This window comes from Balaenoptera ricei, chromosome 16 (assembly GCF_028023285.1).
Source record: "Balaenoptera ricei isolate mBalRic1 chromosome 16, mBalRic1.hap2, whole genome shotgun sequence".
NCBI lineage: Eukaryota > Metazoa > Chordata > Mammalia > Artiodactyla > Balaenopteridae > Balaenoptera > Balaenoptera ricei.
The window spans coordinates 32,535,723-32,560,495 of NC_082654.1; the positions used below are offsets into that span (position 1 = coordinate 32,535,723).

Sequence of the window (24,773 nt, forward strand, 5' to 3'; positions counted from 1 at the left end):
GAGAGTGGACATCCTTGTCTTGTTCCTAATCTTAGAGGAAATGCTTTCAGTTTTTCACCATTGAGAATGATGTTTGCTGTGGGTTTGTCATATATGGCCTTTATTATGTTGAAGTAGGTTCCCTCTATGCCCACTTTCTGGAGAGTTTTTATCATAAATGGGTGTTGAATTTTCTCAAAAGATTTTTCTGCATCTATTCAGATGATCATATGGTTTTTATTCTTCGATTTGTTAATATGGTGTATCACATTGATTGATTTGCGTATATTGAAGAATCCTTGCATCCCTGGGATAAATCCCACTTGATCGTGGTGTATGATCCTTTTAATGTGTTGTTGGATTCTGTTTGCTAGTATTTTGTTGAGGATTTTTGCATCTATATTCATCAGTGATATTGGTCTGTAATTTTCTCTTTTTGTAGTATCTTTGCCTGGTTTTGATATCAGGGTGATGGTGGCCTCATAGAATGAGTTTGGGAGTGTTCCTTCCCCTGCAATTTTTTGGAAGAGTTTGAGAAGGACGGGTGTTAGCGCTTCTCTAAATGTTTGATACAATTCACCTGTGAAGCCATCTGGTCCTGGACTTTTGTTTGTGGGAAGATTTTTAATCACAGTTTCAATTTCATTACTTGTGATTGGTCTGTTCATATTTTCTATTTCTTCCTGGTTCAGTCTTGGAAGGTTATACCTTTCTAAGAATTTGTCCATTTCTTCCAGGTTGTCCATTTTATTGGCATAGAGTTGCTTGTAGTAGTCTCTTAGGATGCTTTGTATTTCTGTGGTGTCTGTTGTAACTTCTCCTTTTTCATTTCTAATTTTATTGATTTGAGTCCTCTCCCTCTTTTTCTTGATGAGTCTGGCTAATAGTTTACCAATTTTGTTTACCTTCTCAAAGAACCAGTTTTTAGTTTCATTGATCTTTGCTATTGTTTTCTTTGTTTCTATTTCATTTATTTCTGCTCTGATCTTTATGATTTCTTTCCTTCTGCTAACTTTGGGCTTTCCTTGTTCTTCTTTCTCTAGTTCCTTTAGGTGTAAGGTTAGATTGTTTATTTGAGACTTTTCTTGTTTCTTGAGGTAGGCTTGTATAGCTATAAACTTCCCTCTTAGAACTGCTTTTGCTGCATCCCATAGGTTTTGGATCATCGTGTTTTCATTGTCATTTGTCTCTAGGTATTTTTTGATTTCCTCTTTGATTTCTTCAGTGATCTCTTGGTTATTTAGTAACATATTGTTTAGCCTCCGTGTGTTTGTGTTTTTTACATTTTTTTCCCTGTAATTGATTTCTAATCTCATAGCATTGTGCTCAGAAAAGATGCTTGATATGATTTCAATTTTCTTAAATTTACTGAGGCTTGATTTGTGACCCAAGGTGTGATCTATCCTGGAGAACGTTCCATGCACACCTGCGAAGAAAGTGTAATCTGCTGTTTTTGGATGGAATGTCCTATAAATATCAATTAAATCTATCTGGTCTATTGTGTCATTTAAAGCTTCTGTTTCCTTATTTATTTTCATTTTGGATGATCTGTCCATTGGTGTAAGTGAGGTGTTAAAGTCCCCCACTATTATTGTGTTACTGTCCATTTCCTCTTTTATAGCTGTTAGCAGTTGCCTTATGTATTGAGGTGCTCCTATGTTGGGTGCATAAATATTTACAATTGTTATATCTTCTTCTTGGATTGATCCCTTGATCATTATGTAGTGTCCTTCCTTGTCTCTTGTAACATTCTTTATTTTAAAGTCTATTTTGTCTGATATGAGTATTGCTACTCCAGCTTTCTTTTGATTTCCATTTGCATGGAATATCTTTTTCCATCTCCTCACTTTCAGTCTGTATGTATCCCTAGGTCTGAAGTGGGTCTCTTGTAGACAGCATATATATGGGTCTTGTTTTTGTATCCATTCAGCGAGCCTGTGTCTTTTGGTTGGAGCATTTAATCCATTCATGTTTAAGGTAATTATCGATGTGTATGTTCCTATGACCATTTTCTTAATTGTTTTGGGTTTGTTTTTGTAGGTCCTTTTCTTCTCTTGTGTTTCCCACTTAGAAAAGGTCTTTTAGCATTTGTTGTAGAGCTGGTTTGGTGGTGCTGAATTCTCTTAGCTTTTGCTAGTCTGTAAAGCTTTTGATTTCTCCATGGAATCTGAATGAGATCCTTGCCAGGTAGAGTAATCTTGGTTGTAGGTTCTTCCCTTTCATCACTTTAAGTATATCATGCCACTCCCTTCTGGCTTGTAGAGTTTCTGCTGAGAAATCAGCTGTTAACCTTATGGGAGTTCCCTTGTATGTTATTTGTCATTTTTCCCTTGCTGCTTTCAATAATTTTTCTTTGTCTTTAATTTTTGCCAATTTGATTACTATGTGTCTCGGCATGTTTCTCCTTAGGTTTATCCTGTATGGTACTCGCTGCACTTCCTGGACTTGGGTGGCTATTTCCTTTCCCAAGTTAGGGAAATTTTCAACTATAATCTCTTTAAATATTTTCTCGGGTCCTTTCTCTCTCTCTTCTCCTTCTGGGACCCCTATAATGCGAATGTTGTTGCATTTAATGTTGTCCCAGAGGTCTCTTAGGCTGTCTTCATTTCTTTTCATTCTTTTTTCTTTATTCTGTTCCACAGCAGTGAATTCCACCATTCTGTCTTCCAGGTCACTTATCCGTTCTTCTGCCTCAGTTATTCTGCTATTGATTCCTTCTAGTGTAGTTTTCATTTCAGTTATTGTATTGGTCATCTCTGTTTGTTTGTTCTTTAATTCTTCTAGGTCTTTGTTAAACATTTCTTGCATCTTCTCGATCTTTGCCTCTATTCTTTTTCCGAGATCCTGGATCATCTTCACTATCATTATTCTGAATTCTTTTTCTGGAAGGTTGCCTATCTACACTTCATTTAGTTGTTTTTCTGGGGTTTTATCTTGTTCCTTCATCTGGTACATAGCCCTCTTCCTTTTCATCTTGTCTATCTTTCTGTGAATGTGGTTTTTGTTCCACAGGCTGCAGGACTGTAGTTCTTCTTGCTTCTGCTGTCTGCCCTCTGGTGTCCCTGTAGCTTTAATGGCAATTTCAGCAACCTCATCAGTCTGCCTCAGTTAGCCCTTTTGAATAAACAAAGCTTGTCCTTTTGAATGTGACTCTAGTACTCTATAAACAAATCAGGTCTCCATTAGCTACAGTGATGCTGGCAGGGCCTGGAAACAGAGACCATTTCCCTCCTTTCTTTTTTCTTCAGTTGGAGTTTCTAGACCTTTAATACAAACTGCAATTTTGTTGTTGTTTGTTGTTTTTATTTTTTTAATTGTGGTAAGATACACCGAATATAAAATTGACCATTTTTACTATTTTTAAGTGTACAGTGTGGCATTAAGTACTTTCAAATTGTTGTGTAACCATCACCACCACTCATCTCCAGGTGTTGTTTTTTTAAAATCTAGTGGAGTAAAAATAATATATTTTCCAAGAGTATTTGAGGTTGAAAACTGAGGTAAATTCTTCCAAATTCTCCATAAAAAGATAAAATCACAAGTGCTCATCTAAGAATAGCACTTCAGTTCCCGGTGACTAAAGCAGATGCCTGGGGACAGGCCACTTTCCCTTAGCAGCAGTTGGAAATCCTGGGAGCACCCGGCTCAGTGACCATAACACACCAACAGCTAAGGGCCTTTCCTAGAACTCATCTCCCCCAAAGCAGTGTTGACAGCTGGTCTCCACTGAGGGCTTCTGATGTGCTGGGCACTCTGGTGAGTGAGTCAGTAGTATGATATTATTCCATTTAATCCTCACAACCATCCTCCAAGTAGGTACCATCTCCATGTAACACATAAGGAAACAGGTGTAGAGAGAATACACTTGCCCAAAGTCTCAGAGCTGGCAAATGGCAGATCTGGGATTGAAATCAAAGCTGTCTGGTCCCTGGCCAGCATTCCACAGAAGTGGCAGCTTTTAATTAAGGCACGTGGTTTGGGACTGGATCAGTTTGGTGCCTTTGAGCGAAACCTGTGGGGTTCTGTGTGTACCAGAATGTGCAATGTTTGTGCTAAAGGAATATCTGACAACTCGCTAACTGCCAGTGTTCAGTGACAAACCAGCAATTAAGGAAGTGGTAAACCAAGCACACCTCAACTCTACCTCCCCACCACGTCCACCAGGACAAAGGCACTTTCCCAGGGGACACAGGTACAGCTCATGATTCTTCAGTTCATTAAGCCCTATGTTTGTTTGTTTTTGCAACGTGGTCATTGCGTATCTACATGGCAGTAGTTCCCAGACTTCAATGTCATGAGAACAGCCCAGGACGCCTGTTACCTGTGTAGATTCCCAGGCTCTACAACCTGGAGGTTTGAATTGGGTATGCTCTGGGAGTGAGAACAGGGAGTCAGCATCCACAGGGGAGCCTGAGGCAGAGGCTGACAGATTCTGCTGTCGGGCTAGTCCTTCTTCACACGCTCTTCACAGCCAAGGAGGGAGCAGTTTTACCTGTTCAAGATGCTCACTCTACTCACTGAGTCAGCGAACTTCTATGAGGCAGCCACCCAAGTCAGAGGCTGTGCTGTCGTAATTTAACATTTATTTTGTGACTATTTGGTTAATGATTATCTCTTCCACTAGACTATAACCTTCATGAGGGTCAGGACTTTGCCAGTCCTGCTCACTGCTGTATCCCTAGGGCCTAAAGTAGAGTAGATGGTCAATGACTACTTATTAAATGAATAAATTGAGTGAAAGAGTATTAAAACATAGGCAAAGACAAATGAAACCCAGTCCTTGTCCTCAATATGCTTTACAACTTGGGTAGCTGGGCAAGTAGACTCATCAGTACAATAAAGACTTCCTGTGTTTTGCCAGATGTGGCCCAGGCATGAGGCCACCCACCTCCCCAGCAAGGCTGAACCCAGACTGGACCAGGCAGGAAGACGACAAGACTGGATCTTCAGGACGGGAGGGCTGACCAGAACTGGGCTAGAAGAGGGCAAGTCAGATGGGAAGAGGCAGGGAAAAAGATAAGTGGCGATTTGTCACCAGACAGATAGGCTGCAAAGATGATAATGATAATACATGAGCTACCAACCATTGAGTATCTGCAATGGGCCAGCATCCTATTCCATACTTCACAATGCATTTACTTTATCCCACTTCATTCCTACAGTAATTTATGAGATATCAATTATCAGTTCTGTCTTACAAATGGAGAAACTGGGGCTCAGAGAAGTTATGTCCTGTGACTATAAGAGCAGGGCTGACGTTTAAACCCAGGCAGTGTGAATCCATGGCCCATGTTGTGTCACACTCTGAGCAGACAGAATAATTATCCCTGCAATAAGACAGGGATGAAGAATCAGAGGCAGTGGGTAGAGAGACAGCTGAAAGTCTTTCCATAGAGGGGCTTATGGCCACCACCCTCTTTAAACAGAAGCATGCAGAGGTTGTTCTCAACATTACATCCCAACGTGTTCCATCTTTATCCTAAAAGGTCCTCTAAGGAATCTAATCACTAAGATCTGGTCAACCTAAGTGTCTCTCACATTATCTCCTTAATGCCTTAATTCCACAGACAATGCCTTAGTTCCAGGCTCAACTGCCATGTCTACACAATGTCAGGAACATCCTAACTGGTCTCTCTTCCTCTAATCTGCTCTCCAGCCAAGAGGAATCTCGGAAACACAATCTGGGCATAACCTCCCTGTTTGAAACCTTCGAAGCAGTGGTTGGCAAGCATGACTGCTCATTAGAATCACCTGGGAAGCTTTTAAAACATACCAGTGCCTGGGCTTCACCCCAAAGATTCTGATTTAATTGACCCAGAGTAGGGCCCAGATATGAGTATTTTTTAAAAGCTTCCCAGGTGCTTTTAACATGGAGTCAATCTTGAGCACTACTAGAGTTGAATGGATGAGACGTCCACTCCTGAGCTAGGCAAACTAAGCTCAGACTAAAGTCTCCTCTCCCACCATTCCTTCCTGCCCCATATTCAATATTCCAGCCATACTGAACTGCTAGTGATTCCCCAAGATCACTTGCTATTTTAAGCTGCCACTCTGTAACACATGGTATGGTCTTTGTAAAGAACATGTCCTACCTCACCTCCTGGGAAACTCCTTAGTGTTCCTTATTACTTGGCCCCAAGGCTGCCGCCTCCGTGAAGTCTTCATGTGACCAGGCACAACTGGTGACTCCTTCCTCTGGGCTGCCATAGCACTGCACCTACCTCTGTATTAATATGTCTCTATTTCTGAAACTATTTGTACAAACGGCTCTCTGCCCCCACAAAAAGCAATAGGTATAGTGATGCTTCAGCTACCTCTTGTGGCTACTTCACATGTCCTTGACCAACCTTTTTACTCCAGCTCCACCTGTACCTTCTCATCTCTCTATTTCTTCTCAGGGTCTTCTCTCCTACCACCTAGTAGGTCACCTGTGGTACCCACATAGCCCTTCTGACACATGTGCAAAACTGGAAGTGCCAGGGAGTTAACAACCTCTGGGATGACCCTTGACCAACAGGGGATGAGAACCAGGAGATAAATCCCTAGGGTAGATCATTCTGAAGTGCTTTCTCTACGGCTCTTCAGAGGGTCCTAGTGGGATCAAGCCAGTGACATTGCTCTAAAGATTCACTTCAGATGCCAAAGACCTTGCTCCGTTTTTCCAGGCCAACACAATAACACAGAATCACGGCAGTCTTGAAGACAACCATCATGAATGACGGAAGGTCATCCACGACCACGAGTATTCACCGAGAACACAGAGCCTAAGTCTGTCGTGGATTTTGCCTCCTAGGCAGTCTCCCTCTCCAGTGATGCAATAATAAACATATAAAAAGGTCAAATCAAGAAGGCAATCATGTACTTTTGGAGCTGGTAAACAAATAGCAAAACCAAGATGTCATGAGCCTTCAGTTGTGAGTGAAGTTTTGCCAGGAGAGCCAACATCACTCAATATTAAAAGGGAAGAGACCATTGACAATGAGACAGTATCAGCCTTCTGTGCTGACAAAGGGACTGCTGTGCACAGCCCCACTGGGTTGAATCTGTGTGGCAAACGGATGCCAATGTAATATCCAGGCCTCTGCTATATAGCAAATGGTTTGGGTGGGTGGCAATAGTTTCAGAGGCCTGGCATATGCATCCATTTTTCCAGGCTCACAGTTTGGTATCTTCAAATGCAAAAAATATATATACTTCTGTATATGTATTCCAGGGCCTCCGTAGTCAAGTTAACTTCTGGATATGTCACTGCCCACATGTACGTATGCATTCATTAGCATATGGGTCTCTGGGCCCTTGAAGATTTATTTATTATAATTCAAATGAAAGTTTAACATTGGTGTATTTGCAATACAAATTTAAACTTACCATATGTCTCTAAATTAATGGATTAAATAAAATGATGACCATATTACAAGGTATTAGTGAGCTATCCATGTCTCTGAAATTCTACTTTGATGAATTTGAAAGGAAGCAGAAATAAATCACAGCAGAGTTAATGATCCTAATTATTTTTAATGATACTAACTAGCTCTTCAAATGTGGAAATTTCACCAGAAGTCTGTCCATCCATGAATTCATTTCAAATTACTATATTTGATACATGTATGTGTTCTCTGGGGTCTTTTTTAAATTGATTTTAAAATTGATTTATTTAATATTTTGGAGATGAGGAACAAGTCTTCTCCACAATCTTTGTCTTCCAAAGTGCTTTATACAGAGCTGTCTAATAAATTCTATAACTTTGGTGATAGTGATAATAACGGAGTAAGGGGACTTCCCTTGTGGTGCAGTGGTTAGAATCTGCCTGCCAACGCAGGGGACATGGGTTTGAGCCCTGGTCCCAGAAGATCCCACATTCTGCAGAGCAACTAAGCCCGTGTGCCACAACTACTGAGCCTGTGCTCTAGAACCCGTGTGCCACAACTACTGAGCCTGAGTGCCACAACTACTGAAGCCCACGTGCCTAGAGCCCATGCTCTGCAACAAGAGAAGCCACCGCTATGAGAAGCCCGCGCACCGCAACTAAGAGTAGCCCCCGCTCACCGCAACTAGAGAAAGCCTGCGCGCAGCAATGAAGACCCAACACAGCCAAAAAATAAATAAATAAAATAATAATGGAGTAAGAAGAACAAAGAATGCAGTGTTCAATAAACAAAGAGTTCACTGTTTCCACAATGAAACAGTGAGTAAGAAGCAGAGATAGCACTAGATCGTAGAATACCAGCACAGTATATCACAAATCTGGATGTGGTGAATAAAGCATTTGTCTCTATTAGAATACTGATTTAATCAACTTGCTGAACAATCAAAGACAATCATCTTCCCACCACTAATTGATTAAAGGCATTCTTTCCTCCAGAATGAGCATCCGCTGCCATTTTACTTGCCTAGTTCCACGGAGACTGACTTGCTCCTGGGCTTCCAGAACCGCACTCCTACTGTATGCTCTGATTTACCATAACCTCACTTTCCCTCCGCCCCACCCAGGGCCCCTCAAACACATGTGCGTGCGCGCGCACACACACACACACACACACACACACTCAGGGGTTTGAGTTACCTTAACATTTTCTGGCAGTGGTTTGTTCTGGGTCAGCCCCAGAGCGAGCAGTGCTACCACAGCGATGACAGAGGAGAAGCCAAGGATGCCCAGTATGTTTTTAGAGCAAAATATCTTCACTTCAGACTCTAAAAACAAAAGAAGAATAGAAAATATCAACAAGAAATCAATAGACATTGATTTTCTTCCCCTTTCTATATGGCCTTGTGCTGGCTTTCTGGAGACAGCAAAGATAGATAAAAGCTGATCTTTATCCATGAGGCACTTGCAGAGTAATTGGGAAATAATACAAGAACAAAAGGATTTGTCTGTACTGTGATGAGGGCCAAAACTGAGTTAGTGGCTATGGTAAGGAGAATGGGCAGAATTAGATCGGTGGTCAGATATGGGATGAGAAGGAAAAATCCCAAACTGGCAGTTTGTTTAATAGGTCATGTAGGTCTATCAAGGTTCAAGTAACAAAGAAAGCAAGGATAGCCCTCCTCATTTTTAAAATCTACCAAAAAATGCATATGATATTAAAAAGTATTCAGAGTATATCATCAAACATCGTAGTCCCTCTACTTCATGACATTTCCTGGCTTGACACATTCCTTCACTTCAACCACACTTACATGTTAAGTAATTGGTAACAGCGTAGGGGTGTGGAGTTTTGAACATTTCATCATTCACATTATCTTGTCTATCCTGTTCATACTCTCACCATCATGGGACATAAAAAAGTTCCAGAAGGAGAATTCTATAAAAGGCAATTTTACTTTGATCAGGATAAATAGAGCCTACAGCAGAGGTGAACAGGAAATGGAATGGTTACACCATTCCCTTCATTCTCATCTTTCCTCTCTCAGCTTCCCAAGCTATCCCCAAGCCTTTTTCTTAGGCTTTGGGGAAGAAGGATAGGATCAAGTAATAAAGAAGCATGTGGAAATGAGATGGGTTCTCCAAAATAGTTTTCACTTGTCTAAGGACAGGGCAAGGGATTAAAGCAACTGAAAGAGGAACCTGCGTCCCCTCCTCCTCTTTCCCTCTTTCTCAGCATCTGTGGCTGCACCAACACAGGAGCTCCCCTTCGAGCTTGTGAGCACAGGTTGGACTTAATCCAAAGGACTGGAACTGCCTGGGTCTCCAGTCTGCATCCGTCTCTAGAATCTTGGACCAGTTTGTACCCATCAGACCGAACAGTACAAAACTTAGGAGAAAAAGTTTTATCAACACCATTATGTATTGCTTCCAAACAAGGGAATCATAAATGAAATATACAGCACTTCCCCCCTTCTCACTTCCCAAAAGAACCTCAGTTTTGTTCAGATGCCTGCCACTCCCCCAAGCAGCTGACTGAAAGGGGCTGACTGTTCTGCATAATCTCATTCCCTCTCCAGTGATTGGTTTAACAGTGGGCATATACTCCCAAAATGGCCTGTGAGACCCTGGAGGAAGTCTGCTGGGGCAAGCCTAGGAAAAGAAAGGAAGCATTCTCTCTTCTTCCTCAGACACTGTCCAGCCAAGGATGGCTGAGCAGAGAGATGGAAAGAACTTGAGTTCTTAAAGCATTTTGAGCTGCTAAAACAGCTAACCCTGATCTGATCCTCCCATGAGACTTACGCTTTGATCCAATTAGAGTCATGATTTAAAGACCTTGAAGCCAAAACATCCTGGTGTGGCAGAAACGTCCTTTTTGCTGCCAGGGCTCTGGAATCTGGAAAAGAGCCCCCTAAGTACTACCTACCTACCTGAGCACTACCTACCTCACTTCCCAAAGTCGTGATATTGACAAACACAGCTTACAACAAGCAAATGTTTTAGATGAAATATTACATATCTAATACCCAGGGGTTGCAGACTGCAGCAATGTTTCTACTATAATAGAACTTTGAATGCTTTACTCCCTCAAACTGTCCAAAAGGTCTACCTATTCTTTTGTTTCCATAAATATAACAATTTTGATTATATCATTTTCCTTCCATCCATTCAGGCACTAATCTTAGTAGCCAATGAAAATGACCAACAAGGTCCCTGATCTTTGGAGTTCACATCTAGTTGGGGAGGTAGATGAACCAGAAAAGAAGTATGCAAATAAGTGACTTCAGGTCATGAAAATTGTTGAGGAGAAATTAAAACCAAGGAATGTTACAGAGTGACTTGCGGCAGAGTTGGGGTGGGGAGATTAGACTGAAGGTCAGGAAAGGCTCTCTGAGAAGGTGATGTTTGAGCTTAGACCTGGATGATGAGAAAACAACAGCTATGAGAAGGAGAAAGAACATTCCAGGAAGAGGAAGCATCAACTGCAAAAGCCCTGAGGTGGGAAATAGATTGATGTGACTCTAGTTGTTTCTTCCTTTTCTTAATGAGAATATTTACTAACTCATTATTATCACTGAACAGTTGAAAGTGTACTTTTCCAGGGAACCCTCCTATACTGTTGGTGGGAATGTAAGTTGGTGCAGTCACTATGGAAAACAGTACGGAGGTTCCTCAGAAAACGAAAAATAGAGTTGCCATATGATCCAGCAATCCCACTGCTGGCATATAACCAGACAAAACTAAAACTATAATTCAAAAAGATACATGCAATCAAGACAGTATGGTACTGGCACAAAAACAGAAATATAGATCAATGGAACAGGATAGAAAGCCCAGAAGTAAACCCACACACATATGGTCACCTTATCTTTGACAAAGGAGGCAAGAATATACAATGGAGAAAAGACAGCCTCTTCAATAAGTGGTGCTGGGAAAACTGGACAGCTACATGTAAAAGAATGAAATTAGAACACTTCCTAACACCATACACAAAAATAAACTCAAGATGGATTAAAGACCTAAATGTAAGGCCAGACACTATCAAACTCTTAGAGGAAAACATAGGCAGAAAACTCTATGACAGAAATCACAGCAAGATCCTTTTTGACCCACCTCTTAGAGTAATGGAAATAAAAACAAAAATAAACAAATGGGACCTAATGAAACGTCAAAGCTTTTGCACAGCAAAGGAAACCATAAACAAGAGCAAAAGACAACCCTCAGAATGGGAGAAAATAGTTGCAAAGGAAGCAATTGACAAAGGATTAACCTCCAAAATATACAAGCAGCTCATGCAGCTCAATATCAAAAAAACAAACAACCCAATCCAAAAATGGGCAGAAGACCTAAATAGACATTTCTCCAAAGAAGACATACAGATTGCCAACAAACACATGAAAAGATGCTCAGCATCACTAATCATTAGAGAAATGCAAATCAAAACCACAATGAGGTATCACCTCACACCGGCCAGAATGGGCATCATCAAAAAATCTAGAAACAATAAATGCTGGAGAGGGTGTGGAGAAAAGGGAACCTTCCTGCACTGTTGGTTGGAATGTAAATTGATACAGCCACTATGGAGAACAGTATGGAGATTCCTTAAAAAACTAAAAATAGAACTACCATATGACCCAGCAATCCCACTACTGGGAATATACCCTGAGAAAACCATAATTCAAAAAGAGACATGTACCACAATGTTCACTGCAGCACTATTTACAATAGCCAGGACATGGAAACAAACTAAATGTCCATCGATAGATGAATGGATAAAGAAGATGTCGCACATATATACAATGGAATATTTCTCAGCCATAAAAAGGAACGAAATTGAGTTACGTGTAGTGAGGTGGATGGACCTAGAGTCTGTCATACAGAGTGAAGTAAGTCAGAAAGAGAAAAACAAATACTGTATGCTAACGCATATATATGGAATCTAGAAAAATGGTACTGATGAACCTAGTGGCAGGGCAGGAATAAAGATGCAGATGTTGAGAACGGACTTGAGGACACAGTGGGGGAAGAGGAGGCTGGGATGTAGTGAGAGAGTAGCACTGACATATACACACTACCAAATGTAAAATAGCTAGCTAGTGGGAAGCTGCTGCATAGCACAGGGAGATCAGCTCGATGCTTTGCGACCACCTAGAGTGGTGGGATAGGGAGGGTGAAAGGGAGGCTCAAGAGGGAGGAGATATGGGGATATATGTATGCATATAGCTGATTCGCTTTGTTGTACAGCAGAAACTAACACAACACTGTAAAGAAATTATACTCCAATAAAGATTAAAAAAAAAAGACACATGCACCCCTATGTTCATAGCAGCACTATTCACAATAGCCAAAACATGGAAACAACCTGAATGTCCATCAACAGATGAATGGATAAAGAAGATGTGGTGTATATATACAATGGCATACTACCCAGCCATAAAAAGGAACAAAATAATACCATTTGCAGCAACATGGATGCAACTAGAGATCATCATACTAAGTGAAGTAAGTCAGAAAGAGAAAGACAGATACCATGTGATATCACTTATATGTGGAATCTAAAATACGGCACAAATGAACCTATCTACAAAACAGAAACAGACTCACAGACATAGAGAACAAACTTGTGGTTGCCAAGGGGGAGGGGGGGAGGTAGAGAGATGGACTGGGAGTTTGGGGTTGGCAGATGCAAACTATTACATTTCGAATGGATAAACAACAAGGTCCTACTGTATAGCACAGGGATCTATATCCAATCTCCTTGGATAAACCATACTGGAAAAGAATGTAAAAAAAAAGAATGTATATATGTGTGTGTAACTGAGTCACTGTGCTGTACAGCAGAAATTAGCACAACATTGTAAATCAACTATACTTCAGTAAAATATAGAGAATAAAAATAAGGAAGTATACTTTCCCACATTTGCCCAGTTTTTGCAATGATATCCATATTATTAGAATATATTCAAGGCTTTCATCATATTTGTCTTATTAAAGATATGATAAGAAGAAGAACTTAGATCAGAGAGGAAGCTTAGGAATTTTTCATACACAATTTTCAAAAGCTGTATTATCAAAAAAATAATGGCTAAGTTTGTTTTTCATGTGACTGACTAGATTACCCAGAGAGGAATAATTAAAATACTGTGTTTTCTATGAACCATGGCAGGTAATTTTCAAAAGCCCTTATCACATGGAGGAAGCCAGGCTCTTCTTAGGAAGTAGGAAGTGGTACCAGATGCGGGGGTCCAGGTGGACTTATCTAGGATGTATTCATAAAAGGGAACCACTTCAGTAACTGCCCTCTCTTCCCAGGCCCCAGAGCTCTTTCAGATGCCATGACTGCTACAGTCAAGTTCTGTTATAGAAAATTCACAATGACTGTATTTCCCCCTGAAAAGCCCTTCATTTCCATTGTGGATAACAGAAACGTGACTTGTATCATACAATGTGAAACGGTATTTCAAAAAACAATTTCAAGGAACATTTTTACCAAAAATATCTAACAGCAAAGTGTTGTATTTGTTTTCCTTTGTATTGTCTCACTATCCTGGAGAATTCAAGACTGTCACTTCCCTCCCATTCTCCTCCTTTCATATGACAAATGAGAAAGCTTTTCTGTTTGAGGTGAGAGCCAGGTAGAAATGTCAGCTCTTCACTTGACAGAGACAAAAGTGAAGGAAACCCAAGCTCTGAGAAAACACAGACTGATTTCAAGCCAATTAGCTATGTCAGAGGCAAAAAAAAAAAAAAAAGCTGATTCTTTTTCATTTTTACAGAAACAGCCATCATGACATCCACAGTTGGCATCCTATTAATGATTAAAATTATGTAATCTGTCCTTAGTCAAAATTCTGCTATACAGAGAAATCCCAGCATCTCTACTTCATGATACCAAAGATGTATTATCCTAAAATTTTACTCCATTAATAAAAAGATTTGGGGTGTTGACAGACGTGGTGGGTTTTTGGCAAAAACAACAAAAGTTTTGCTCTGTGGATTCAGTGAGACTCACTAGATTCAAATCATTTCCAACTTCTGATGGGTCACACCCGGACCAAGCTTAGCTTGTCATATACAGAACAAAGCAGCCAATACAGACAAGCACTAGTAAACATCAGTGCAGTGCTGTGGTCCTTCCCGTGTTTACACAGCCCAGTGATGGAAGAATCACTGAAGCTCAGGGGACTGGTCCTAATCTGGCTTTGCCATTTCCCCAACTCCTAGAGTCTCTGCCCCCTTTCTGCCATCTTCCTTCCTCTCCATCACGGGGGAGTTCTTGGTGACGCGTATTTAGATTGTTCTCCCACTCAAGTGCTTTAAGATCCTTTCCCATGTGCTTCACTCCAGGGCCCTTAGACCCAACCTCTTATATGGTGATATCCACCCCGCTGTTCCAGTCACCACCACCTCTTCTACAATAGCCCTTTCTGGTATCTCCCTAATTCCCTTTCCTATCAGAATCCATCCTTCATGCGGCTGCAGAATTCCTCCATAATTGACATTCCCAGGGTTCTCCCTAATTAAGAATTTAATGTAGCTTCCTTCTGCTTGCCAGATGAAAGCCTCACTGGTCTACTTGGACCCCTCAGCCCTTCAGAAATTTAAGCCCTTCCCATCTCACCATTCCAATAAGCAGATGTGTGTGCCCGAGATCATAATGCCTGACATTATGACCACTAGACTGTAAGTTCCTTAAGTGAAGGGACTTTTTTTTCTGGCTCATTCATTGCTATATCCCTAGTTGAATGAATAAATGAATTTTGGATTCTGACATTTTTCAACATGAGATTTCCTTCAGTTGGAATTCTATTCCCCTCTTTCTCCCCCAAATCTTTTTCCTTGTCACCTTCAAAATCAAGCTCCCCTCCGTATGCTTCAAAGCTCAATTGTTCCAGTAGTCCTCTCTTCATGTGCTACCTCTAGATATTTAATGGATTGGCCTATTTCAGTTTGGGAGTTCTATAGTTGTTGTTTCATTCATTGTTCAATTAGTCAACAATTATTTATTGAATGCATTATACTATTCACTAGACCTGCCCTAGGCTCTCAGCTACAGTAGTGAACAAATCAAATAAACGTCCCCATCCTCATGGTGCTTAGATGCTAGTCTGAAAGAAAAGATAATAAGCAAGATAAGTAAAATTTATAGTATGTTACATAATTATAAGTGCTAAGGAGAGAGAAAAAGCAGGTGAAGAGGCAGGATAGGGTAATTAGGAAAGACCTGAGATGGTGACATTAAAAGTGATAGGAATAAAGAGAAAGCAAGCATACCACTTGGGCAATAGAATTTAAGGTAACTGGAACTGCATGTGCAAAGGCCCTGGGGTGGATCAGTGTCTGGCCATAAGGCTAGTGTGGCTGGATGACTGATGAAGGGGAAAATAGTAAGAGATGATCAGGGGTGGGGTCACTGGGTGCCTTGCTTGTGGGGCCTTGCACGTTCTGGTGAGGGCTTTGTCTTACTCTAAGTGATCTGACTTACTTCTAATCGTTTGTATAATTTACACTCAGCACCATAGGGGTAAACAAGGAACCACTAGGAACCTCTGAAGTACCTGGACAGGAAGGGTGTGGTCTTTTAGGCGGCGCACCCCTGTCTCTTATGATGAGGTGCTGAGGCACCCCCATGAAGTCAGGTCATAGGACAAACACACAGTCAAGTGTGGACAGAGCGTGGCTCTGCTTGTGCCAAGACCAGAGCTGGGAAGGCGCATCCAGGAGGAGCAAGTACCATATCATGATAGGTCTTCTCTATACCTTCTGGTCTTCTTGGTGACCCAGGACTGGTGAATCTTTGCTGAGAGAGCACCATTATGAGGGGTCGCCAAGCCAACAGTCACCAGGATCCATCAGTAGAAAGCCAAACTCCACAGACTTCTGAAGGGTGGCTCAAGCTAGAGCAGAGTCCAAACAACCTCACCTTTGCTCAGTCTCTCTAAGCCTCCAGTTCCCTGCATGCAAAATGGGAGTCACAATAGTAAGGAATTCATAGGGTTGTTAGGTAAGAGTCAGTGAGCTAACAATTTACATAACAACCTACAAAAGAGCCCTCGCTGCATTCCAGATTCTGCTCTCAGCACTTTAAACACAGCAACTAATTTAACCTTCACAACACTCCTGTGAGGTAGTACTATTATCATCACCTGTATCAGTTTCCTAGGGCTGCCACAACAAATTACCACAAACATGGTGACTTAAAACAATAGAATGTTACTCTCTCACAATTCCAGAGGCCAGAAGTCCAGAATCAAGGTGTCAACAGGGCCAAAGGCTCTGGAGAGATTCCTTTCTTACCTTGTCCAGCTTCTGGTAGCTCCCGGCATTCCTTGGTTTATGGCTGTATCACTCCAATATCTGCCTCCGTCTGCACATGGCGTTTTTCCCTGTCTCTGTGTGTATCAAATTTCCCTCTCCTTTCTCTTATGAGGACACCAATCATTATATTTAGGGCCCATCCTAAAGCCAGAACGATCTCAAGATCCTTAATTACATCTGCAAAGATTTTACTTCCAAATAAGATCACAAATTACAGGTACTATTATTATCCTCATTATTGTCACTTTACAGGTGAGGAAACTGAGTCATAGAGAGGTTAAGAAGATGGCCCAAACTTACACTGATGTAAATGTTGGGACCAGGAATTAAAGTCAGGCATTCTGGATCCAGAGGCCAGGCTTTTAGCCACCACCCTACCCTACACCACATGACTGAGGCTTAGTACAGTGCCTGGTGTGTGGTACTAGCGCCGTACATAGAAGCCAATCTCATTATCCAGAAATGAAAAGGGACTGACTTTGAGGATTTGGCTGAAGGGGTTGTCTGGACTGTTGTCACTGATGACACCAGACAATGTTATATTTTTAAAATATGAAGTCTTAGAGAACGGATTGGAGGGCACAGTGGGGGAAGGGGAAGCTGGGACGAAGTGAGAGAGTAGCACTGACATATACACACTACCAAATGTAAAATAGATAGCTAGCGGGAAGCTGCTGCATAGCACAGGGAGATCAGCTCGATGCTTTGTGACCACCTAGAGGGGTGGGATAGGGAGGGTGGGAGGGAGGCTCAAGGGGGAGGGGATACGGGGACATATGTATACATATAACTGATTCACTTTGTTGTACAGCAGAAACTAACAATATTGTAAAGCATTTATACTCTAATAAAGATGTGAAAAAATAAAATAAAATAAAATAAAATAAAATAAAATATGAAGTCTTTCGGTCCCTGATGGTCAGAAGCTAGCAGCTAAGAGGCAGAGGCTGGGATTACAGTTCCTAGGGAGGTTAAGGGACTTGCTCAAAGTCACACAGCTTACAATTGGCAGAGCAGTGACTGGATCCAAGTCTCTCAACTCCACTCCACTGCCTCAACCACTGCCCTGCGTTAGAGATGCATAGAAATTACTCAGCTTCATTCCTTCTCAGGTGACACAATGCAAAAGAACTCACCCAAAGTTCTGTTCAAATAGAAAGATCTTACATTTCACACACCCCCCCCCACCATATTTTCCCAATTAATAAATCCAGAGTCAAGTTTGAGGATAAAGCAGTTTAATTTGGTGGGGTTTTTTCCTGCCTGCTTTTAAGTCGAGGAAGTCAGTACAATGTCAATAAATAGACAAATACTAAAAATGTACTTCAAGGCCTCAATGATGACCAGTTAGTTAAAGGGTGAAAAGTAAAGGAGAGGGAGGGAAAACAAGATAGACACAGGCTTGGGAGAAGGAGCCAGAGAATAAGAGGGGAAGGGATAGGCGGGGGTGGGAATAGAAAGAGAGGTAGAGAGACAGGTTATTGAGTAAATACCCATGTCCTGTTCCACTGATCTCCTGAACCCCAGACTTCAGAGAAAGTTACTTGCTTTTACTTATGATCTTTTGTTTCTGCTCTTTGAGATGTTAATTAGCTGGTTAGTCTCAGTTCACAGCTCTTTAGTTAGAAAAGGAGTGCACTTATCCTAACAAAGTAGACTGGCTGATCCTGAGTGGGCGCCTCAGAGGTTCAGCTTTGGGTGGGAAGAGCCCATTTAGTGACCCGGGGCAGTGGAACCGGGGTGGGAGGGCACAGCAAGCTCTTCCTGCAAATCAGACTCTGCCAACCCCACACTCTCCATTCCACCATTCTTTTTGCTGTGGGCTGTGCTCTTCTCAGATTAGCAGCAAGTAACTAACTGACTTGGCACTGATGTGCCTGACTCTAAAAACGTTAATGACTGCAAAAATCAAATGCCGACAGAGGATCTGGGTGTGGGAAATAAGGAAGCAAAGGAATCCCCTTTCCTCTCTCTCCTTCTCCTCACTTCCTCCCACCATTCCGTCTACCTCCTCACCCACACCCCTTCTGGCCTTTCCCGAATTCTTTTATCCATAGACTGCATGGAGCACAATAGGTCTTTGTGGACATCGTGGAATCCCATACTCAAGTATAGGGTTGGCAAGGAGGAGGGTTGTTTCCGGCAGAGTGATATCGTTGAGACTGCAGACAGGAATTCCCTGTGTCCCAGCCAACAAGTGTTAACAATCTCTTGTATTGATGGTCTCTGCAATAAACACATTGCTCCCGCTAAACAAATCATCTTCCACATCTGAAATTGAAGAATTGTGCCCTGGGGATTCTACCTTTTCTCAAAGCAGCTGCGTTTGTCAACAAGCCTTGGTTGTGTTGCTGGTGAGAAAGATTGAGACAATCTGTGCTGGCCAAATGTCACTAGTGTGGGGGTCAGAGTGGGGATTGGGTGAACTGATTCACCCACGTTGCCCAGCCTTACAGCCCCCTGTTTTCTACATCTCACATTTGTAAGTTATCTTATTTCTACCTCCTCATTTTTGTACCTATGAGGTACAAAAGTCAGAAGCAACATAAAAATATTTCTGCAGCAAAATATGCCATAAGCAAAGTAAAAAATAACAAACTGAGGAAAATGTTTGCAACGACTATGAAATAGTTGGTTTCATTAATATACAGAGTCATTAAAAATCATTAAGAAAATGATCAACCCATCTAGTAGAAAAATGGGCCAAGAACATAAATAGGCAATTTAAAGAAAAAGAAATAAATATTTTCAACATATTAGAAGTATTCTAATTACCCTAACTTAAAGAAATGTAGTCAATGAAAATTGAGATACCTTTTATTACTTAGAATAGCGAAGTCTTTTTAAAGTTTGATAAATATATAATATTATTACATACTCATTAGAATGGCAAAAAAAACCTGACAATACCAAATGTTGGCAAGGATGCAGAGCTACTGGAACTCTCATACTCTGCTGCTGGGGATGCAAAATGGCTCAGCCACTTTGGAAAGAGTTTGGTAGTTTCTTATGGAGTTAAACATATACTTACCATATGACCAGGCAATCCTACTCTTAGGTATTTACCCCAAAAGAGTGAAGACATGTCTACACAAAAACCTGTACCTAAATATTTCTAACAGCTTTATTCATCACCAAAAACTCAAAACAACCCAAGTGCGCATCAACTAGTGAATGTACTCAAATTGTGATACAATGGAATTCTCTTCAGCAACAAAGAGGGCATAAACTACTCATAAATGCAACAACATGGATGAATCTCAAAAGCATTATGCTAAGTGAAAGAAGCCAGACTCCAAAGACTATGTGTGATTTCATTTATATGATATTCTGAAAAAGGCAAAACTAAGGACAGGAATCAGATCAATACGCAGTTTCAGGAACTGAGGATTGACTACAAAGGTCCACAAGGGAACTTTCTGAGATGATGGAAACATTCTATATCTTGATTGTGGTGGTAGTTACAAGACTATATACATCTGTTAAAATTCACAGAACTGTACACCTAAAAAGGGTGAACTTTATTGAAAATTTGATAAAGAAATATATAGCAACAAAAATATGGGGAAACAGGCACTTCTTGCATGTTGATGGGAGTAAAAATCCACACAGCCTCTTTGGTGGGGGGCAATTTTGCAATATCTATCAAAGAGCAAAGCATACATGTCCTTTGACCCAAGAATTCTACTTCTAGGAATTTAACCTGCTGGTAATACTTATCAACGTATGAAAAGATGCATGTATAGCAATGTTCAATGCAGCATTATTTGTAATTGCAATAATAAAAGTTACTAAAGGTCCATTAATTGAGATCTGAATATATAAATTCTAGTACAGTTATGCATAGTACTATTCAGGCATGGAAAAGATTGAGATCTATGAATGTTGATGCAAACGGCCTTCAAAACATTTTATATTGTGAAAAGCAAGATGTGGAACAATGTGAACAGTATGCTCCCACTGGGTAAAGGCACAGACATCTCTGAAAAGTTATAGATTCACTAGGAGGACTCACAGGACTCAGCATATAGTCATAGCTCATGACTAAGATTTATTACAGTCAAAGAATATGAAGAAAAATCAACAAAGAGAAAAGAAGTATGAGACAAAGTCTAGGGGAAACCAGGTGCAAGCTTCCAAGGGTCTTCTCCCAGTGGAGACCACAGGACACATTTAATTCCCCAGCAATGAGTTGTGATAACACATGTGAAATGTTGTCTATCAGAGAAGCTCATCAGAGCACAGGGCCTTCACTGGGGGCCAGTCACACAGGCACCTACCATCCAGCATACATCAAGATTCCAGACTCCAGATGGAAAGCAGATGGCCAACACAAACCTCACTACCTGCACGAACAGTCCAGGCACAGCAAGCCATTTCCTTAATTCTCAGAATGGTGAGAACCCTCCCCAAATCCAAGCTCCCAGACACCAGCCAAAGGCCAACCTTGTAGGCAGGTCCCCCCAAGGATAGAGTCCCAGGCCTGCATGTCAATGCCCTTTTGCATTGAGCAATTCATAAAATATTTTACCATGTGACCTTCCTTACTCCCTCCCTTCTTCTTTCCCCTCCCTTCTTTCTCCTCCTTCTTCTCCCCCTTCCCTCTTTTCCTTCCTTCCTTAATTCTCTGAGCAATTAAAAATTCTTAATAAAAATTCCTGAAAACCCAAAGGCTCTGAGTTGAAGAGAAAGAATCTACAGAGGGTTTCCAGTTTGGATTAAAGTGACAAAGATGCTAGGAACCTGGAAGGTGGGCATCGGGTAAATGGGAAGAGATGCGTTGGTGGTTTGATGTCAACTTTGCTGATCCTCTGTCCACTCTACCACTGTGCCAGCCACTCACCAACTTAATTAGTCCAAGCAGCTGTCTCTGGGTCCCCACTCATTCAGTCTTCCCAGATCAATGTCATCTCTTTTGTATTCTTTAGTGCAAAATCATCAGGTCTCATTTGGCCAGGCTTTGGGTGGATTAAAAGCTTTATTCTAAGGGAAATTTGGCACCTCTGCTGTTATGTATCAATACAAGAGGGAACAGCTCTCTGAATAAGATATGATCAAGTTTCTAAATGTCCATGGTAACTCTGTCACAGATCATCTGGTATCTAAGCAGCTCTCTTCAACAATCAACACAGCGTATCTGCACTTCAGATGCTTATGTGAGAACTCAGTCTTAAATCGATTAGTATCTAGTTCCTGTCAAGGATGTGACAGATACAACTGATATTTGGGACGGGCAATCTGAGAGTACCCTAGATGTTTTAAAGCATATTTTCTGTACTCATTTAGTGAGGTGGAAAGCAGGAGGGGTTAAAGAAAGGTTCCTGGACCTTGGAGAAAGTGTCTTCCTTAAAGAAAAACAATTAAGATCAACCCATAACAGATGAGGGCAGCTCCTACCAAAATCGCCCACACTTTAAAAAAAAAAAGTATGTTCAATCTTGTGACTTGAGTATTTCCTCAAATCCAGAACGCAACTAAGAAAGTGGTGTCCTACTCAATTTTGTATACTGAATGAAGAAGGATGCGTGAATATGGTGAGGCAAGGTCATCTGCATGGAGTGAAAAGGCAACTAAAAGAACTGGTCAATGCAGTGTGCCTCTAGCACAGCCTTGGGGGAGAAGGTGCCTTGGCTCATGGCCACTTCTCTGAAAGTTCTTTCTCCATAGTGATGTAGGATGACTCCTCAAAGTTAACCAAACTAACCCCCTACTATGATTTCATGTTCAAGTCATCTTGCCATGATTTTTCTACAAGGTGAAAAGTGAGCTAATCATTGTTAAACAATAGGGGGTATTATGCCACCTATAGATACCTCATATGCATGTTTGGTTTCATGGGATTCTCATTTTCTTTATTCCACAAAGTGAAATAGATTGTCTCTCCCTATGAGACGCAGGCTGCCTGTAGAATACCGATGCGATGCGGAGACCACAGGAGCCACATGCACAGCACAGTCTATGCACTTCTTGCTCACACCCAGGCGGGCTGCTTTCTTATTTGCTCAGACTCACAGAGGTAGGAGGGGCTCAGCCAGACAAGGAAGCACACTTCAGGTGGTCAAAGCAGACAAGAGGGATCCCATATACTTTCTCTTCTTTGGAATTATAATAATGTTCTGAGTGGAGGGGAAAGTGTCTCCACCTCAGCAAAAGCTCAGGATACCACACAAGGATACCATACAAGGAACCATACCTTATGGTCCTTGGAAATGGTGGCTACAATAGTTGAAATTCTTTATAAAAGTTCGTACACACCCAAAGACTCTGGGGAATGCAAGAGTTGAAGAGGAAAATTTTACTCCACCTTCCAGGAAAGTCTTTGTTGTCTAGAACTGACCTCTGAGAATGCCGCATTGGTAGACGGTCTTCAGGGATGGGATAGCCAAATCAGATAACAAAGACACTCCTGGGCCCACCACCACCAAGGCTCTTAGGACGGGGTGGAGAAAGGCCACTCCCCCTTTCCTCAGAGCTTTATACAGCGCAGGGACATTCATTCCATTTCTCTTGCCTTCGGCTCTCTGCCTCCAGCCTCCCAGTGAGCTGATACAGGCCGCACCAGTTCTTAAGATTTGACTTCCTCTGACTTGTTCTGTTTTCCTCCTTGCACTCTATGCATTCCTAAATTCCACCTTCCACAGCCCACTCACTCCTTGATCCGCCACACCTGGCTTCTGTCCCACCATTCTACTAACGCCACTCTCACAAATATCCGATGGATGCTTTTCCATTTCCTATAGAATTTGACACTGTGTACTACATAAACTCTCTTTTCTTGGCTCCCATGACACCAGACTCTTCTAATAGTCCTCTTACTTCTCTGACCCTTACTATGCTGGCACCTTTTTCTCACCATACCCTTTAAATAAGGATGTTCCACAGTGTTCCATCTTGGAAACTTGGCTCATGTCGCTTCATACACATACAACCAACTGAATGGTGATGGCTCCCTAAACTTTATTGGGATGATCCCCTGATCTGTATCTCCAGTACAGGACTTTATCTTGAGCTCCAAATCTATAATTCTAGTCACCTACTGAACATACCTGCTTTGATGTTCTACAGCCAAAATCACCATGTCTAAAACTAAACTTTCTTTCCCACTCCAATTGTTCTGTATAATCTGCTCAGTGAAGGTCAGCACCATGCCCCCAGTCTCCCCAGACTCTCCCTTCTCCCTCCAAGCAAACTCCCTCCGAGTTTTTACTGATTCTACCCACTAAATATCTCCCAAATCCTTTCATTTATCTATTTCTTGCCTGGACTTCTACAATAGCTTCTGTAGAGGCCTCCCCACATCTAGGCTCTTCCCCTTCTAATCTGTCCTCTACTTTGAAGCTACCATGATCATCCTAAAAATGCAAACCTGATTATATGACCCCACCAGTGTGAACTTCTTCAATGATTCCCATGTGTCTCAAAATAGAAGTTAAACTCTTTATTTAACCACAATTTTAAGGCCAAGTCCCCACACAATTCAGGTGTAGTTCAAGGTGTTAGTCTCTAAATTGGCCCTTCTTTTTCATATCTTCATGTCTTGTACAATGTTCCTGCTTTTTTCTTCTGCCTGAAGCTCTCTTCTTTATCTTTTTGTACCTTATGAAGAAATTGAAGCTGAGGATAATCAGTTTATGTGTCACCACTTCCAGAAAGTCTTCCGGAAAGCCTCTAGCCCCTCCTCTAATGATGGATTAAATACCCTCCTTTGCATCTCTCTCATAGCTTCCCTCCCACAATGCTATAATGGCCTTTAACCTGTGTCAGTCTCCTCTATGAGACTGAGCACCTTGAGAACACAGTGTACCTTTTTAGATCTCCAGAAACCAGCAAAGGGTCTGGTCTGTGTCAGTATTCCATGTGTCAGTTGAATAAATGAATGGATAAGATTGATTTGAATTTTTAGCACACAATGTTTTCCCTCAAGAAAAGGGGAGATTTATTTGATTATTCCATATGTGTTTTAACTTCTCAACTCTATGGTTCTGACTATTTTTAGTGAGCTGCCAGGCAACTCGACTTCAGTTTGCATGTATTGTAGGAAGCAAGAGGGCAGATGTTTAGGCAGTAAATCCCAACTCTGGATCCCAGAGCTTAGTCATAAACTCCATGGAAT

The 24,773-nt window shown here is 41.4% G+C and overlaps 1 protein-coding gene across 4 annotated transcripts in view; it reads right to left on the bottom strand.

Moving 5' to 3' along the window:
- The window catches only part of ENTPD1 (ectonucleoside triphosphate diphosphohydrolase 1), a 125,309-nt gene that overhangs the window by 39,258 nt on the left and 61,278 nt on the right, over positions 1 to 24,773 (bottom strand). For 3 of the 4 annotated variants that reach the window (XM_059899700.1, XM_059899702.1, XM_059899698.1), the window contains exon 2: positions 8,543 to 8,670. The exons of the other annotated variant lie outside the window; for it this stretch is intronic. Coding sequence is in view for 1 of the 3 variants with exons in the window: in XM_059899698.1 (XP_059755681.1) it covers positions 8,543 to 8,670 (128 nt within the window). In the remaining 2 variants the exon portion in view is untranslated. The remainder of the gene's footprint in view (positions 1 to 8,542; positions 8,671 to 24,773) is intronic. 4 annotated transcript variants of the gene reach the window in all.